Source organism: Aquarana catesbeiana, linkage group LG07 (genome assembly GCF_042186555.1).
Source record: "Aquarana catesbeiana isolate 2022-GZ linkage group LG07, ASM4218655v1, whole genome shotgun sequence".
NCBI classification, from domain to species: domain Eukaryota; kingdom Metazoa; phylum Chordata; class Amphibia; order Anura; family Ranidae; genus Aquarana; species Aquarana catesbeiana.
In genome coordinates this window covers 188,392,318-188,411,507 of record NC_133330.1, presented here as the reverse complement: position 1 = coordinate 188,411,507, position 19,190 = coordinate 188,392,318, and the positions used below count along the sequence as shown (strand labels likewise).

General features: G+C 44.4%; 1 protein-coding gene across 4 annotated transcripts in view; it reads right to left on the bottom strand.

The window, feature by feature from the left end:
• Positions 1 to 19,190, bottom strand: part of LOC141103383 (coagulation factor XIII B chain-like) — a 1,101,294-nt gene that overhangs the window by 854,779 nt on the left and 227,325 nt on the right. For all 4 annotated transcript variants that reach the window (XM_073592898.1, XM_073592899.1, XM_073592902.1 and 1 more), the window contains one exon: positions 259 to 435. In XM_073592898.1, the coding sequence (XP_073448999.1) occupies positions 259 to 435 (177 nt within the window). The remainder of the gene's footprint in view (positions 1 to 258; positions 436 to 19,190) is intronic.

Here is a 19,190-nt window from a genome sequence, read left to right as displayed (position 1 = left end):
TAAACAGTATATAAAGCTGAAGCCCGCAGATATACATGTAAAACGTATGTAGTGAGATGTGTTTCATCTCTGTGTATCATCTGCGGCTGCTGTTTACTTCACTGGGTATATGAGGATTTACATCCACTTTAACCTTATTCTCATGCAGTAACCCATTCAAAGACATGATATACTTGTACTATGTAATTTTATTCTTGCTATACCCAAAAAAAGAAATACCTGCTTAAAAAATGAATACAAACTTTAAGAAATACTTACTAATACAATTCAGAGGTGGGTTCCATCCATTTGCTGTGCATGTCCTGGGCTCCTCAGGTTTGTGCTCAATTTGATATCCTTCATTGCATGTGAGTGTAACAGTGTCCCCGTCTCTATATGTTTCCTTGGTGTATCGAACTATACCATTTCTCACAGTCTCTTTGTAGCAAACAATGTCTAAAAAAAAAAATAAAAGTTCAATAACATACAAAAAAATTATATAAATTTTAAGCTTTGTAGCCAGTTTTAAAGCTGACAAACCTTGAATGTTGTACAGGAGAGAGATTAACCTTACAAGGGTGAGGTGAAGAGGCACCTGAACATATCTGTAGCAGCTTTCCATACCCCTGCTTCACCTGAACACCTGACAAATTTGACCAGCAAAGTTCTAGGTTTCAGAGTTCACCAGGTCCCTCCATTACTATGATGGAGAATCTCACTGACCAACAGGAATGCACATAAGGTAACTTTCAGCACTGGGGGAGTGGCCTGACCTAGCAGGAAGATGGATGCTTGACTCCGAAGCTCCCACCACCACAGGATAAAGCAACCCTTTAGCGGAGGTAACCTCACCCTTAAACTCGTCCAAAACATGGGGACAGCTTCCCGTAACTCTTCCGCATCCCGATTCCGCTCCCCCCGGGAACAAAACGGACATCTTAGCCACAGTATTCCTGAGATGTTCCGGACCCCCCGAGGGAACATGGTGTCTTCCCGCCACGGAAACTCACAGATGGCAGCTCCCTCACTGACAGGAACACTGCCTGCTCCCCCGTCAGCTATCTCCACAGGCATGGGAGGCATTGAGGTCTCCCCTCACCCTCCATTGAACACACAGGACCTAAGAACCATTGGTGCGGACATAAAAGATACCCTGTCAGCCGCCATCTCTGAACTCCGGCTGGACATTCGCGCCCTTTATGACAGAGTGCATGAGGTGGAAAAAGTGACAGAACGCCATGTCACGGTACTCCGTCGGGCCACGCATCGCATTGATACTCACACCCTACAACTAAGGGACATGAATCGCCACATGGAAGACCTCGACAACAGAGGCAGGCGACACAATCTACGGATTAGAGGCCTTCCCAAGTCGATCGAGTGGGGACAGATATCCACGACGATCATCGGCCTGTTTAACGATCTGCTCAATAGACCCCCTCAGTCAGCGATCGAGATGGAGAGGATTCATCGAGCCTTACGACCTAAAGGAAGGGACACGGACCCTCCCAGTGACATTATCTGCTGTATAGTCGGTTTCAAGCTCAAGGAAGAAATTCTGTGACAAGCGAGGGGTCAACCACAACTGACACATGATGGAGTGAACATAAAAATCTATCAAGACCTCTCTGGCATCACATTGCAGCACCGCAGAAACTTAAAACCCCTGCTTGACACCCTGCGTACTAAAGGGATCCAATATAAATGGAAGTTTTCCTCCTGCCTGTCAGCTTCCACACAGGGCCGCATAGCACTACTAAAAAGCGCCAGAAGATTTACCCCACTTCTGTGAAATCTTAGTCATCCCTCTGGTAGATGGTATGCAGACTTTCGCCGCCCCACAGTCAGGAAACCCACGCTACATGAGGAACCTATGGATGTGCAAGACACCCGGTACCGCAGGAGAAGATCTCCCTCAGGACAGAGGCAACATACTTCATCCCACAACCTAAATCGGGATCACAGCCCTTCCAATTCGCCAAGATCCAGGAGAGCCAGATGGACCGCTGAGCCCTCCCCAGGTACTCCCTATTACCCATTTCTCGTTAGCTATGTATTGCTATTTTTGCTATTTTGACTTAAGTTTTATTGTTTCTACAAGTTCACCAAGGCCTGATGCTTCCCTTTTTACCACACACACATCCCGCTCAATCCAGATGCATGACTCACATTTATGCTCAGCCTCCTATTGATGCCTTTATACGCCAGTTGCTACAGGACTGACCAAGTTGTCTGACTAACACGCAAGATGAATACAGCTTGAAATTGAAACCAAACTACAATCCCCACAATGCCTTGCGGTCTTTTGACGCAGAACTGACCGGAAGAGAGGACACTGCAGCTTATTTCCGGCAACATTCCTTTCGGACCAAGACGCTGCAACCAGGCTCCTTAATCCCCGTGTCTCTCACCAAGGAGAAGAAACAGACGCATCGTCATGGGACATCACCTCTTTGGCACCAGCCCAGGCAGACTATGGCATCGGCAGACCTTCCTCAGACTGCCTCCCAATACCCGATGGGTGAGAACGTTGATATGCTCGGATCTCCAGCGGAACTGTACATGTCTCTCATCCTAGGTAACAAACTCTGAGGGCTACCTATGCTACTCTTTCCCCTCTATCCACTTACGCGAGGGTTGCCATACACACGTCAGAACTTGATTTATTCTAAGCCATTTGAACTAGGACAGAGACGCCACCATCCTGCATTTCAACCCCTCTCTGCTCCATACTTTCGGGGCTTATGGAAAGACTAGCCATTACCTGTAGCAACAGCAATAGGCATATCAGAACTCTCGCCTGGCACCCTTAGGAACTGCTAACCGATTTTTTTCCCCTTTTTTTTTTGTTTTTGTTTTTGAGCTCAAACTGCAAGCTTTCCATATGGCTATGAGGTATTTGTAGGTAAAATGCTTCACCCTTCTCACCTTTCAGGTTCTCGACTTATGATTCCTAGGATTGCATCAGTCTTCATTAATAGAAATGTGTAGGTTATGTTGTATTATATGTTATCTTATGTTTATTATGTTTTATGACTCCCTGGTAATACCCAGTCTGTGGACTTCCAGTCGCGAGTCCCCCCGGAGGGCTCCCGATGGAAACTCCGAATCCCACACTACTAATGTGACATGCCGGGGTAATAACACTGCCTTAGACTCGACCTTCCATCAAATAGGCCGGAATTATATATCTGATGACATCCCTCCACTTAACTCACTACCACACATAGAATGCACCCCTGTCCACAACCTTTCCCGAGAGGTTACCCTCCAACACCATCTAAAACTAATGTCCTGTGACGGAGAGCCTCCTTGACTGTATCTCCAACTAATCTTTCTAGTTGGGTACTCGTCAACCCCCACACCGCAGTATGACAAGGTGCGGACACACCTATATGGGTGCCCGCGTTGTTCATCTCCGATACCACGACATATTGAGGTACTGTAAGTGGAGAAGCTCCTCCACACCTCTTCGGTACGTTCTTCAGAGATTACATCTCTCATCTTATACCTACGGTAACTACAGACAAGCGAATAAAAACAATAACATAAAAAAAATATATATTAAACAAAAACTACACATAAAAACGAAATCACACAAACAAATTAACACAACCTAAAACTTAACGCAAAAAACTCCCTCTTTCCTACCCAGATATCCCCTCCCTCCCCACTTCCTTGCCATGGCAGACGACAACCACACACGTGCAACATACCATGACCTGCCGCAAATGCCCATTCAATTCAAACTTTGCTCCATTAATATCCGTGGACTCAACACTCCCGGAAAAAAAGATTACAGTTGCTTTTTACTCTTCAGAATGGCACACATCGCCTTCATTCAAGAAACCTGTTTCAGAACTGACAGCATCCCCAAACTCCACAATCATCACTTCCTGACAGTATACCACGCTTCAAATGATGAAGCCAAATCGAAAAGGAGTATCTATCCTGATATCAAAACACTGCCCCCTTCAGATAACAGAAGTCCTAAGAGATGCTCAAGGCCGTTTCTTGTTTATTAAGGGTACATTGCATGATAAACCTATGACAATAGCGAACCTCTATGCCCCCAAAACACAACAAGTCTCCTTTTTTTTCGCAACACCTTGCAACAACTTACAAGCTTTTAATCAGGCACTCTGCTTGTAGGGGGGGACTTTAATGTTGCTCTAAAGCCCTCCCTAGACACATCAAATGGAGCATCCTTTCTAACATACAGAGCCCTTTGGGCGATAAAAACTCTACTTAGTGATCTAACTTTACATGACACATGGCGCACGCTACACCCGAACGTTAAGGACTTCACTTTCTTCTCCCCTCCACACAACAAATATTCTAGGATTGACCACTTCTTCATCTCCCAGAACGACTTGACCTCCCTCACTGAAACCACAATTGATCCCATGCTGCTTTTCCACGATAACCCGATCTCCATGACTGACGCTCTCGAAAACACACGTTAGATCAAATATATGGCGCCTCGACAACTCTCTTTTAACAGACATGGACATCACACTTAAAATACGTGAGCACCTTTCCCACTATTTCGTGGAAAACACTTTGGAGGAATCCTACCCTGTTACTATCTGGGCCGCCCATAAATGTGTCATCAGGGGTGAACTTATCTCCTTAGCAGCCAAAAGGCACAAACTTGGAAAGGCACACATTGAAAAATTGACAGCACGCATTTGCTAACTTGAACAAGCACACAAATTATCACTGGCTACATCCTCACTCAACGACTTATGACAAGCTCAGGAAGAACTACTAGGTGAATTACACAAAACCCTAAAATGAAAATATGCCTTAACCCAAAAGCTGTTCTATGAGTTTGCCAATAAATCCAGAAAACTACTGGCCAGGGCCCTTCAAGTCAAAAAAGCAGCGCACACTATCCACACCATTAAAGATCCCTCTGGCAACGTAAAAGCCTCCTCTGAAGACATTACAGACCAATTCGTACATTATTTTTCACAACTGTACAAACCCCCACTCCCATCAGTAGCAACCACAGATCGCATGCAACTGATCAATGAATTCCTATCACAATACTGCCCATCACCACTGACCATGACAGAAGCGACAGACTTAGACCTCCTAATCTCGATGGACAAGACACTGAATGCCTTGAAACAGTTGAAAGTGGGTAAAAGCCCAGGCCCAGATGGCCTAACGGTCAGTTATCATTCGCGGACACCCTCGTTCCTCAGTTTGTTCGAGCATTCAATGGTCTCCCAACATCTCCCAGTAAGGATATCCTAGAAGCTCTCATTACCTCATCCCTAAAGCAGGCAAAGACACTACCATAGTTTCAAATTACCGTCCAATATCACTACTTAACGTAGATCTCAAACTTTATGCTAAAGTCATGGCTAACCGCATCCTTCCCTTGTTACCCAGACTGATTTCACTAAACTAGGTGGGATTTGTCCCTGGCAGAGAGGCCAGGGATAATACCATAAAGGCCATTAACATACAGTACACCACTGGCTTTCTACATCTTCCACTAAAGGCTTTTTCCTTTCCCTTGACGCGGAGAAGGCGTTCGACAGAGTGGCCTGGGATTATATGTTGGCCACATTGCAAGCAATGATTTTTCCAAATCGTCTAATTCAGATACTCGCATTATACACTTCCCCTACGGCTAGAATTAGAGTCAACGGTCACCTGTAGAACGCCTTCTCCATCTCAAACGGAACTCATCAGGGTTGTCCATTATCCCCCCTTATCTTTGTACTGACCATGAAACCTATGCTCTGTAAACTGAGAGAGAACCTGGATGTCAAGGGAATAGATATTCATCACAAACATTATAAAATAGCAGCCTATGCTGATGATATCCTGCTTTTTCTCTCCAATCCCATTACCACTAAGCCCAACCTTCTTAAAGATATTTTGCTTTTTAAAACTCTATCGAATCTCTAAATTAACTTTGCAAAATCAAAAGCCCTAAACATCTCACTCCTGACATTGCTAGTGACACAATGCCGAACCAATTTCCCCTTCGGTTGGGAACCACACGCAATCTCATACCTGGGCACCCAAATTCCTACTAAATTGAATGACCTTTTTGCATTGAACTTTCTACCCATTCTACAGAAGATCCAGGGAGACCTTTGCAAATGGCATGCCGGCACTTTCTCATGGTTCGGTAGAATCGCCATATTAAAAATGAATGTTCTCCCCAGACTCCTCTACCTATTCCAGGCTATCCCCATTAAACTCCCACTTCTTTCTTTGCATCCTATAAGAGGATATGTAGAAACCTAATTTGGACTTCTAAGACCCCAGACTAAGTTTGGAAAGACTGGTGCACCCTAAAACTGAAAGGGGGACTGGGTCTCCCGGATCTCCAAAAATATCATTGGGCATGTCACCTTACCAGAATTGTAGACTTGCATGTACACAGAGGTAGCAAAGATTGGACTCAACTTGAAAACTCCTTTGCGAAGACACCGGTCTCTCACTTACCATGGATCAATCATAAATTCATCCCTAAAACATACGCTGCCCACCTGTTAATAGGACCCACAATGCTGATTTTTAGGTTGGCGTGCAAAACTCTCAGACTTAGCCCCTCGCCCGGTCCCTTGACCCCGCTAGACCAAGACCCAGAACCCCCCCCAGCCTATTCCTGCACAACCCAGGTGACACACCCCCTGCTCCCCTGACTAGAGCTCGACAATTCTTCCACAATGGCGAACTTCTGCCGCACTCAGCAATTTCCGCTAAATTCCCTGATCGACGCATCCCCTTTTTTAAATTCCTACAACTTTGACTTTTCTTCTTCAGTACCACACCTAACGCTCAATGGCACCGTGATCTCACACCCTTCGAGGCAATATGTGACAGCATAGAGCCCCAAAGGCACTTAATCTAAGCTGTGTATGCACTTCTATTCCAAGACTACAACCCAAAACAAGATAAAATCATACGACAATGGGAAAATGACTTAAACATAGACATTCCCAAAGAAGACTGGGAATGCATACACACCTATATCCACAAAGGCTCTCTTAACACCTCTACTCAAGAAAATAGATATAAATAGATATAAAATCTACTCAAAATGGTACAGAACACCTGACCGGATCCATAAATTCCATCAATCCATCTCTCCACTCTGCTGGCGATGCAATTTGGTTAAGGGTTCGTTGCTCCACATATGGTGGGATTGCCCACTCATACAACCTTTCTGGGCGGAAATTCACTGCTTAATTACTCAAGTCACAACATACACCCTGAACTTCACCTCAGCACAATACATGCTCCACCACACTCCCATACCCATTGCATGATATAGGAAATCCCTTACCCTACACCTCATTAATGAGGCCAACCAATGTATACCGACACACTTGAGGAGTACCGACCCTCCTACCATATCAGAATGGGTCCTTAGAGTAGGCAAAATAGCCAAAATGGAAAACCTTATACATCAGGCCAAGGATAATCTGACGAAATACAAGGAAACTTGGGCATGTTGGATTCATTATAGAGACTCCACAAATGCGACAGGTCCGACCACTAATACCGCCACACCCACCTTGGGATGAACGCTTCTAAAACTTTTCAAATTCACCACAGCTTCTCTATCTGGCATATACCCCCCATCCCCTTCAGCACTCAATCATACACGCTTATAGCCCCCTCCCACTCACAGTTTTTGATCCCATTGGGGCGAGTGGGTGATGTGGTGGCGTACTTTGGTATACATATTAATACTGCCTGGAGCCCCACTCATGTACTAAATCCAACCCTCCATCGCAGGCACTTTGGAGACCGCAACTCTACTTCTACCATCACCGTCACTATATCATACTGATAGATACGGAAACGTTCTATTGTTGCGGTTTCACAATAAACTCTTTATTTCTTGATATATACTTTTAAACTATTCCCCACTGTTATGGATGTAATATTTGATATATTTTGTAAGTTGCCGACTACCTTCTGTAACTTTTTCTTTGTGATCTCTGTAATCTTGAAAACTTTAATAAAAATTTCATGGGAAAAAAAACTTTCAGCACTACCCGAATGGGTCAGAGCTTTGCCTGTCAGAATGGCCCGATGTTCTGGTGAAGCAGCACTAAAATCTGCTTAAAGTTGTGTTCCGCTCACCCCTCCAAAAATTTCAAGTCAGCAGCTACACATACTGTAGCTGCTGACTCTTATTATTAGGACACTTACCTGTCTTGGAGTCCAGCGATGTCGGCACCCCAGCCAATGTTTACATCGGCTGTCGGGTGTTGCCACCGCCATTGCCAGTAAGGGAACCCGGCAGTGAAGCCTTGCGGCTACACAGCTGGGTCCCTACGACGCATGCGTGAAGCACGCAGTGCTCCCTTACTGGTCCAAAAGCAGGGAAAGGAGGAGGGAGGAGGAGGGGGCTGGACTTCTAATGTTCCATCTCCCCCATCCCCCAAAAGGTGCCAAATGTGGCACCGGAAGGGGGAGGAAGCAGAATAGCGTAAGTTCCACTTTTGGGTGGAACTTAACTTTAAGGTATGTGCAAGCACCTTTCCCTCTATTCCTATCAGATGTTTTTCCCTCCTGCACTGCCCGAGATCTGCCCTGGTAATGTCTATGCCATCCTTATGAGAACATGAATCTGACACTCATTTCCAGGTGCAGACTGCCAACTCACTTGTATTCCAAACACAACTTTTTGTACAAACTCTACTGTGACGAACCTCTGTCCTCAAACAGGTCTCTGTCCGCCGTAAATGCTTCCTCTGTCCAGAACCAGCACTATCCAAGACCCTTGAGCCCACCTGGTCACCAGACAACACCAGTCTTGGAGTGGCAAACAACAAACTCATTTTTTATCACACATGGACACAGATAAAATAAATCAGAGACTCTTTCCCCCCACCCTTGGAAAACAGGGCGGGTTAGACTGTCCAATGACAATAGACACACAGGTCAGGTGTGTTCAAACTTCTCCTCAGTAAACAGTCTTAGCAGGGGAGCAGACAGACCCCATAGAACATTGGAATACAGCTACACCCTAACCGATCACAGCAAATAGTCTACAACAAAATGAGACAATATACAATATATACATATATACAAGATTGAGTCCGATTAGGACAGATCAGACTGGATTTCTCATTCACCTCGCAAAGAGTATTGTTCCCTTAAAATCCAGGGCCCATAATCGGTCGGCGAGAGGCTTGCATTCAGTCCTCTCCAAAAGCCTCTGTCCTGGCTAGGTCTGTCACATCTACCATCACCATTGCCCGCAACATACGTAACAACCTGGAGAAGGAACATGTCTTTCTTTCTGGTTTAACAGTTCCTCTGGAGAGTATTGAGCATTATTATGGGTCAAATTTGTTGCTACAGGGGAAATTATGTCATTCACTGCAAAATTATAACAATTTAGCCTGGACTGGAAAAGCATCCTTCATTGGGGAGGGGACTGAGAGTTGCCTTGGTTCCTAGTAGAAACCTAGCAGGGGTCCTAGCAGGGACCAGATTAAATTGACCCTTGTATGGGCAGGCTGGTTGTAAAAAAGTCAATCTACCAATCAGGTTTCTTCCAAATGATTAGTGCGCCTGCTATAGCTGCTGGTTGAATGAAAAAAAGATTATTGTAGAGTAAGTCGGTTCTTCCTGTGATTGTGAAGACAACTGTGGGTGTACAGTCTGATGCAGTCAGCTTTTAAGGTACATAGATGAAATGGTTTGTTCAAAATTTTGCATTTTTCTAATGCAGATTATCACTGGAGGTTATTCTTTGGACAAATATATAGTGACTCTTGGGGAGGTCATGTAAAATGCTTTGGGATTGCAATCGTCAGATAATGTCGATAAAGTGCTAACAACTCAGCTGCATTGGACTGTTTGGGGTTAATTCACTAAAGGCAAATAGTCCGTGTACCATGCAAAGTGCAGTTACACTCTGCAAGTGCAGTTGCTCCAGGATAACACTATTTGCTTCTAGGGGCAGAGAATAACGCTCATAAGTAGCTGCTGGGAGCTTAAAAATAAGCTAGTGTGCATGGTGCCTTATGGTCTAAAAGAAGATAAATTGAGCTCTAGGGTGCAGTGGTTTTATAATGATAGAGTTCACAGATCAAAATATAGGTGATAGATATATCTATCCAGTACAATCAAGGAGCCCAGTTATTGATGCTTTTCAGGAAATAGTAGAAGAGAAGTTAAGACAGTTAAAAAATTGCCTAATATTTAATGGCAGCAACATCATCAAGTTAGAATGAATTAACTTTGATTCCCTATGTAATAAAAAAGAGATGGTTGAGGAATTCTGAAAAAGGAGGGCAGTGGTGGTAATAGATTCATGTGGATATCAACTAAGGCTATCAAACAACTGCAAGACCCAGCCACTTATCACATTCTAAGCTCAGACCATACTGTTATTTTTCAGAAAATGCTAAGGGAAATATTATCCTTGGGGGAACAAATAACTATATTTCTCCTTTGAATCATAGGAGTGCACTCCTGCACTCCCGTGGTCCATTTTCAGCTGACAGCGGGCTGATGTCACTGTGCTGCTATTGCTCTTCTGGTGATTTTCATATCATAGGATTGGTGAATTGTTACCTTTTGGACCATTAATTGTTTAGAAGCTAGGCCTCTCTTATTCAAATGCTAACAAACCCATTGAAATGGTTCATGAAGCTCAGAGCAGGAAATTATGCTACAGGAAATAGGGGGAAGGGAAAGAACGTGAACAAGTCATGTGTTGGAAGGCAAAGAAACAGTTGTTTGCAGGAATTCGGAGAAGCAAGAGGCAATCTGGAAGATGACTCCGTCATAATGACTGACAATAGGAACTTTACCTGGGGATGACATGTAGGTGATTTACTAAAGGCAAATAGACTGTGCACTTTTGCACGTGCAGTTGCACTCTGCAAATGCAGTTGAACCCGAGCTTAGCTAGGTAAAGCCTCCCTTTACAAAGAATACTCTAACACATGTAAGAAAAAACAGCATTTTTGCTTGCACATGATTGGCTGATGGAATTCAGCAGAGAATTCCCTCATTTACTAAGTTCTGGAGCAACTGCACTTGCAGAGTACACAGTTGATTTGCCTTTAGTAAACCTCTAAATTTACATCCCAAGTTAAGTAATTTTTAGCGTATCCCTCTTGCATACATTATCAATGCTAATTTGCTGGAAAAGATAAATAGCTTGTGTATATTGTATGCATATTTTGTAATACTTTGTATGCAGAGAATTGTTTTCCCTGCCGTTGTATGTGCAGCCTGTTTAGTAATTCAACATTCATACACTACAGAGGTTTCTAAGCCTTGCCTTACTGTAAAGTGACCTTATTAGACACAAAGCAAAAAATTGGAGGTTCAGCAGGGATTTGCACTAAAGTCCAGCTGAAGCAGACCTGTTTTCTGTGGTGTTTTCTGTAGCTTGTGTAGCACTTACCCCCGAAGGAGCTGCTGGTTTAGATTGGGCTTACCGTTACCTCGTGTCTGTCACAGGGGTCGCAATAGTGAGGAGGAAAAAAGAGTATTAAATTATGTCTACACCAAACAGTTTCTTTCGTTGCAATTCTTTTATTCTTTGAATCCAAAAGAATAGGGATGGAGGATTAAGGGAGATTCAGGTACCTTACATTGGGAGTCAGGGTATTTCTAATTATCCAGAGGTCTAACAGTCTCCCAAACTGGATATAGCAATCACCGGATAGGCCTCTCTCACTGACCTAGCAGCCGGGTGCAATGCTTGAACACAGTCTCTGCCACAGATTAGATGGAAAAAAAAAAAACAGAGAATCGTTGCGGTCATACACAATCCTCTGCCACAGGATGGTGTAACCAAACTTTGATTAGATTTAAAGTTTAGCTGCACAGTACCATATTCTTTCAGCCGACCTGGCGATACTGTGAGTTAGATGATCCAGGTTGCATCCCCCGACTGGGTTTCCAGGCTCCTCCTGAGATACCAGCATACTTGGCTCAGTCACCTCTAGAGAAATCCTCCCCTGGTCTCCTCCAAATCGATCGGCTTCTCCCCGCAGGCAAGACAGCACAGGACCAACCTCTGGATCAGCAGGCCCCAGAACTCCTGGGCCTACTTCTGTAGTAACAAGGCCTCAGGCCAGCCGACCCCGAGACAACAGAGCTGCCACGGCACACCCTAGGCCAGGAGGGCCTCCAGGTCGGGAACAACGAACCCCGACCAATTGGCACCTGTACCTTAAGTACCCTTACCCAGAATGCATGGCGAGTGAACCACTCCCACTGGGTTATTTCTGGGTAAAAGGGGTACCCAATGCATCCAGCCTGTTGCACTTCCAACACTTACTGGTGGCCACAGCGACACCCACGGCTAAGTGGAAATTGACACAACACAGCTGAACTGGTACAAATGCCAGGAAATTTACCATAATCAGTCTGAGCTAAACTACAGCTTCAGACAACTTACATTTACATAGATAGCACCTGCCCGTCAGGAGCAGGGCGCTACACTTGTGCTGGGAAAAATGCTGCATAAGCGGTTTAGGAAAATTAAGGCTGTAGAGGGTTCAGGTGCTCAGGAGGAGACATGCACCCTGCCTACCTAGGCCAGAGACAGTAAGTGGATGTCTGTTACAAAGAAGCTTGCTAGGTATGCTTCTCCTTTTAACAGAGCTTGGGGTGATGGAGTCTCAGATTTTTCCTCAGATTTTAGCCTCAAAAGTTTTGGGTTCAGTAAAGAAGAGATGCAGGCAGTAGTTGTGTTTGGTTTTCAGTTCCTGCATGCTTTACATACAGAATCTGAAAGGAGGAAAAGGGCAGAGGCAGAACAAGACTTCTTGAAGGAGCAGCTTGCAATGATGACCGAGTGTTTCGACACTGAAAGCAAGGTAAGGGATTTAGAAAGTAGAACACTCAAAGTGAAACCTGCGATGCTGAAGATTTGAATGAGTGGTCTGCAGTAGGGATGAGCAGAACACCCCCCTGTTCGGTTCGCACCAGAACTTGCGAACAATTTGTTCGAACACGCGAACACCGTTAAAGTCTATGGACACGAACATGAATAATCAAAAGTGCTAATTTTAAAGGCTTATATGCAAGTTATTGTCATAAAAAGTGTTTGGGGACCTGGGTCCTGGCCCTTCAGGTCTGGTATGGATATTAAGGGGAACCCCGGCCAAAATAAAAAAAATGGCGTGGGGTCCCCCTCAAAATCTATACCAGACCCTTCAGGTCTGGTATGGATTTTAAGGGGAACCCCGCGCCAAAATAAAAAAAATTGGCATGGGGTCCCCCAAAAATCCATACCAGACCCTTATCCGAGGACGCAACCTGGCAGGCCGCAGGAAAAGAGGGGGGATGAGAGAGTGCCCCCCCTCCTGAATCGTACCAGGCCACATGCCCTCAACATTGGGAGGGTGCTTTGGGGTAGCCCCCCAAAACACCTTGTCCCCATATTGATGGGGACAAGGGCCTCATCCCCACAACCCTTGCCCGGTGGTTGTGGGGGTCTGCGGGCGGGGGGCTTATCGGAATCTAGAAGCCCCCTTTGACAAGGGGACCCCTAGATCCCGGCCCTCCCCCCTGTGTGAAATGGTAAGGGGGTACCCCTACCATTTCACAAAAAAACTGTCAAAGATGTAAAAAATGACAAGAGACAGTTTTTGACAATTCCTTTATTTAAATGCTTTTTCTTTCTTCTATCTTCTATCTCCCTTCGGTTTCTTCCTCCATCTTCTTCTTCTTCTGGTTCTTCTGGTTCTTCCCCCGGTGTTCTCGTCCGGCATCTCCTCCGTGGGAACCCCGCGCCAAAATTTAAAAAAAAAATGGCGGGGGGGTCCCCCTCAAAATCCATACCAGACCTGAATCTGGTATGGATTTTAAGGGGAACCCCATGCCAAAAAAAAAAAAAAATGGTGTGGGGCCCCCCAAAAATCAATACCAGACCCTTATCCGAGCACGCAATCTGGCAGGCCGCAGGAAAAGAGGGGGGGACGGGAGAGCGCCCCCCTGAACCGTACAAGGCCACATGCCCTCAACATTGGGAGGGTGCTTCGGGGTAGCCCCCCAAAGCACCTTGTCCCCATGTTGATGGGGAGAAGGGCCCTTGCCCAGTGGTTGTGGGGGTCTGCAGGGGGGGCTTATCGGAATCTGGAAGCCCCCTTTAACCCCCAGATCCCAGCCCCCCTGTTTGAAATGGTAACGGGTACATTGAACCCGTACCATTTCACAAAAAAAGTGTGAAAATGGTAAAGAAAAAAAAAACACACCGTGGGAGAAGTCCTTTACTAAAAGATAAAACTGTCCCACGTAGTCCATTCACCTCCGCCGACGGACCAAAAAAATAAAGATCTGCCTCGCAGGCGACAGCTCTTTTAAAACTGTGGGCGGGGCCACACAGTGTCATCTTTGCCAGGTGACCCCGCCCCCTCTGATGCACGGAGACATCCCTATGGCTTCCCCGTAGCGTCAGTGGGGGCGAACCGGGTTGCTATAGGGAAGTCCTTGTGCGTCAGAGGGGGCGGGGCCACCCGGCGATGACACCGTATGGCCCCGCCCACAGGTTTAAAAGAGCTGTCACCTGTAAGGACGCGTCATATGGCGTGCGCCTTCCATGGAGGCAGATCTTTATTTATTTTTTCGGTCCGTCGGCAGAGGTGAATGGATTACGTGGGACAGTTTTAATTTTTTATTTTTTAATAAAGGACTTCTCCCACAGTGTGTGTTTTTTTACCGTTTTCACACTTTTTTTGTGAAATGGTACGGGTACAATGTACCTGTTACCATTTCAAACAGGGGGGGGCTGGGATCTGGGGGTCCCCTTGTTAAAGGAGACTTCCAGATTCCGATAAGCCCCCCGCCCGCAGACCTCCACAACCACCGGGCAAGGGTTGTGGGGATGAGGCCCTTCTCCCCATCAACATGGGGACAAGGTGCTTTGGGGGCTAGGAATTTTTTTTTTAATTGTGGTTCGGGGTTCCCCTGTGGGGGAATCCCATGGTATTTTTATCAATTAACTTTTATGTGTATTACCGGGCCGACAATTCATTATAGCCGCGAGTAGTTTTAAATTACTTTTTCCTTTAGAAATGTCATTTTGCTGCCAAACTGTTCTAAACACGGGAAACATGCGCCACTTTACAGGCATGCTATACACACCCCCCAGGTGCAAAATTTAAAGGAATTTAACGGCCATTTTTAAATTATTTTTTTTTTATTGATACATGTCCCCTGGGGCAGGGCCCAGGTCCCCAACATTTTTTTAAGACATTACCATGCATATAAGCCTTTAAAATTAGCACTTTTGATTTTTCATGTTCATGTCCCATAGACTTTAACAGTGTTCGCGTATTCGAACAAATTTTTTGCCTGTTCGCATGTTCGCATGTTCTGGTGCGAACCGAACTGAGGTGTTCGGCCCATTCCTAGTAATAATCACAGCTTTAGCCATAAATTGTCAGGTCCCCCACTGCCTTAATGTTACCAGCCCAAGCATGTCCTTGCCATCATTGTACAAGTCCGCAGGTATGCATTACTTGACATGGCTATCAAAAGTTGCAATAATCTGGCATTTAATTATTTTTACTCTGAATACAGTAATCATACATTTTCCTGGTCTACTGTTTGAATTGACTTTGTATTTGTCCTTATTATAAATATGACTCAGAAATGATTCATTCAAAATCTTGCATTTTCTAATGCAGATTATCATTGGAGGTTAGTCTTAGGGCAATTATATAGTGACTCTTAGGGAGGTCATGTAAAATTCAGTCATCAGATAAGGGCGATAAAGTGCTAACAACTCAGCTGCATTGGACTGGGGTTGATTTACTAAAGGCAAATAGACTGTGCACTTTGCAAAGTGCAGTTACACTCTGCAAGTGCAGTTGCTCCAGGATTACACTGTTTGTTCTTGGGGGCAGAATAAAACCCTCAAAGATAGCTGCTGGGCGCTTAAAAACAAGCTAGTGTGAGGGCGCATGCGCGGCGCGATGAGGAACAGCAGCTCTCCATAACAGCTCCGCCGATCACTCAATCCGCATATTCCACACAGGACACCCGAATTCCATTTGCACCCCTGCAGGATACCCTCGTGCATGCCGTCAGGCAGAAAGGCATGCGGTCGCCAGTCACAGCACTCCCTAACTACTTACTTCGTACTAAAGACAAGATAAGATGTCCCAAGATGGCGCCCGTCCTCAGGCATCCCCTGCTGCCACATCTGCTTCACCAGAGAAAACAACTGCACAGCAAGAAAGTGAGTACTCTCTCAACTTACTAAGGCAGACCTAGATGCCAGTTTATCTGCTATCTATGACAAATTAGCTAACAAGGATCCAGAGTGAACCGCACAAAACAACCAGCACACTAAAGCAGGAGATAGCCTCCCTGGGAGGATGCACAGACATGTTAGAAACTAAACATGACGAACTATCCCTCACACACAATGATTTAAGGGAGGATTTTGAGCTCCTGGCAGATAATTACTCCTATCGTCAAGCTCAAGTAGAAGATTTGGATAAAAGAAGTCGCAGGAACAATTTAAGACTCCGTGGAATTCCAGAGTCAGTCACAGAATTGATGCCTGCTGCTTCCAAGCTGTTTCAATCTCTCCTTCCTGATAATCCTCCATCTTCATTCATGTGTGACAGGATAAACAGAGCCGTTCGCCCTAAACCCCCTCCTGATAAACCACCAAGAGATATCATATTATGCATGAAGGATTTTATCACAAAAGAGAATATCTTAAGAGCCTCAAGAAACTCACACAATATAGAGTTAAATGGCACGAAGATTCAGATATTTCCTGATATTTCTCAAGCCACACTAGAGAGAAGACGCAAGATGAAAAATCACATCTATTCTGCAATCTGCTTATATAAGATACAGATTGGGATTTCCGTTTAAACTAACAGTGCCTCATAATGGAACCACATACACAGTCCTAAACGTTGCTGAAGGCAAAGATCTGCAGGTCAAATTGAGATTACTCGACCCAGAATTAAATCCAAGACCCCCATCCACCCCACACTCATCACCCATCTGAGCCACCCCATCTTCAAGACAAGATTAAAGAAGAGTAAGACAATCCCTAAGAAATGCGTTCCCATAGAAAAAACTACAAGCTAGATTGAAGGCAAAGTCTTTTCCAACTTCAGCAATGAAAGCGAGAGAAATTAAAGAAAATAAACTTTTTCTATTGCCCTATCCAGGACACCAACATTGACCAAAAGTTTATGAAAAGAAAGCTGCAGAATGACCACATTGAAACTTGAATTTTTTTTTACCACCCCCCCCCCCTCTTTTTTCTTCTCTCTCCAGCACCAAAAATCCCATACCAAAGTTGGAGAACTTGCCAAACTCCTCCCCCTTCCCCCCTTTTTATTTATTTATTTTTTATATACCGTATATATTATTAGTTTGTGTCTTTCGCTAGCTAAATCTATCAATAATAAACACTTATATTAAGTTTTTTTGCAAGTTATCTTATATAAGAAGGTCAACCACAGGTAACTTACAGTTAAGATTGCTATATTCAATGATACAGGTGACAAAATATACGACATCATAGGGAAGAACACATTGATCTTTTTCACATGTCATATAATAATTTTAGTGATGACAATAATCTCTTCACGTCATCTTACTTGTGTACTTTGCCCCAGGCATTGTGAGCTTTTTCTATCACCCTATAATTATCATTGTTACCTATCAACTAATCAATGGGGCTTAGGGTGATATCTCACAATGCCCAGGGCATTAACTCACCTCAAAAAAGGAAAAAAGCATTCCGTCATAACAAAAGATTGGAGGCTGACGTTATTGTGTTGCAGGAAACCCACTTTGCAACAGAGAGACACCCTACATTTTTTGACAAGAGTTACAGTCAATTTTATTGCACAACATATAATACCAAATCCAGTGGCGCAGCAATTTTTGTAAGGAATTCAGTGGTATTTGAAACCCAAAGTGTCCTTAACCACTTCAGCCCCGGAAGGATTTACCCCCTTCCTGACTAGAGCACTTTTTACAATTTGGCACTGCGTCGCTTTAACTGCTAATTGCGCAGTCATGCAATGCTGTACCCAAACAAAATTTGCGTCCTTTTCTTCCCACAAATAGAGCTTTCTTTTGATGGTATTTGATCACCTCTGCCATTTTTATTTTTTGCGCTATAAACGGAAAAAGACCGAAATTTTTGAAAAAAAATGATATTTTCTACTTTTTGTTATAAAAAAAATCCAATAAACTCAATTTTAGTCATACATTTAGGCCAAAATGTATTCGGCCACATGTCTTTGGTAAAAAAAATGTCAATAAGTGTATATTTATTGGTTTGCGCAAAAGTTATAGCGCCTACAAACTAGGGTACATTTTCTGGAATTTACACAGCCTTTAATTTATGACAGCCTATGTCATTTCTTGAGGTGCTAAAATGGCAGGGCAGTACAAACCCCTCCCAAATGACCCCATTTTGGAAAGTAGACACCCCAAGGAAATTGCTGAGAGGCATGTTGAGCTCATTGAATATTATTTTTTTTTGGCCCAAGCGATTGAATAATGACAAAAAAAATGTACAAAAAGTTGTCACTAAATGATATATTGCTCACACAGGCCATGGGCATATGTGGAATTGCACCCCAAAATACATTCAGCTGCTTTTCCTGAGTATGGGGATACCACATGTGTGGGACTTTTTGGGAGCCTAGCTGCGTACGGGGCCCCGAAAACCAATCACCACCTTCAGGATTTCTAAGGGCGTAAATTTTTGATTTCACTCCTCACTACCTATCACAGTTTTGAAGGCCATAAAATGCCCAGATGGCACAACCCCCCCCCCCAAATGACCCCATTTTGGAAAGTAGACACCCCAAGCTATTTGCTGAGAGGCATGTTGAGTCCATGGAATATTTTATATTTTAACACAAGTTGCGGGAAAGTGACAAATTTTTTATTTTTTTTTTTTGCACAAAGTTGTCACTAAATGATATATTGCTCACACAGGCCATGGGCATATGTGGAATTGCACCCCAAAATACATTTAGCTGCTTCTCCTGAGTACGGGGCTACCACATGTGTGGGACTTTTTGTTAGCCTATCCGCATACGGGGCTTCGAAAACCAATCACCGCCTTCAGGATTTCTAAGGGCGTAAATTTTTGATTTCACTCTTCACTGCCTATCACAGTTTCGGAGGCCATGGAATGCCCAGATGGCACAACCCCCCCCCCCCCCCCCAAATGACCCTATTTTGGAAAGTAGACA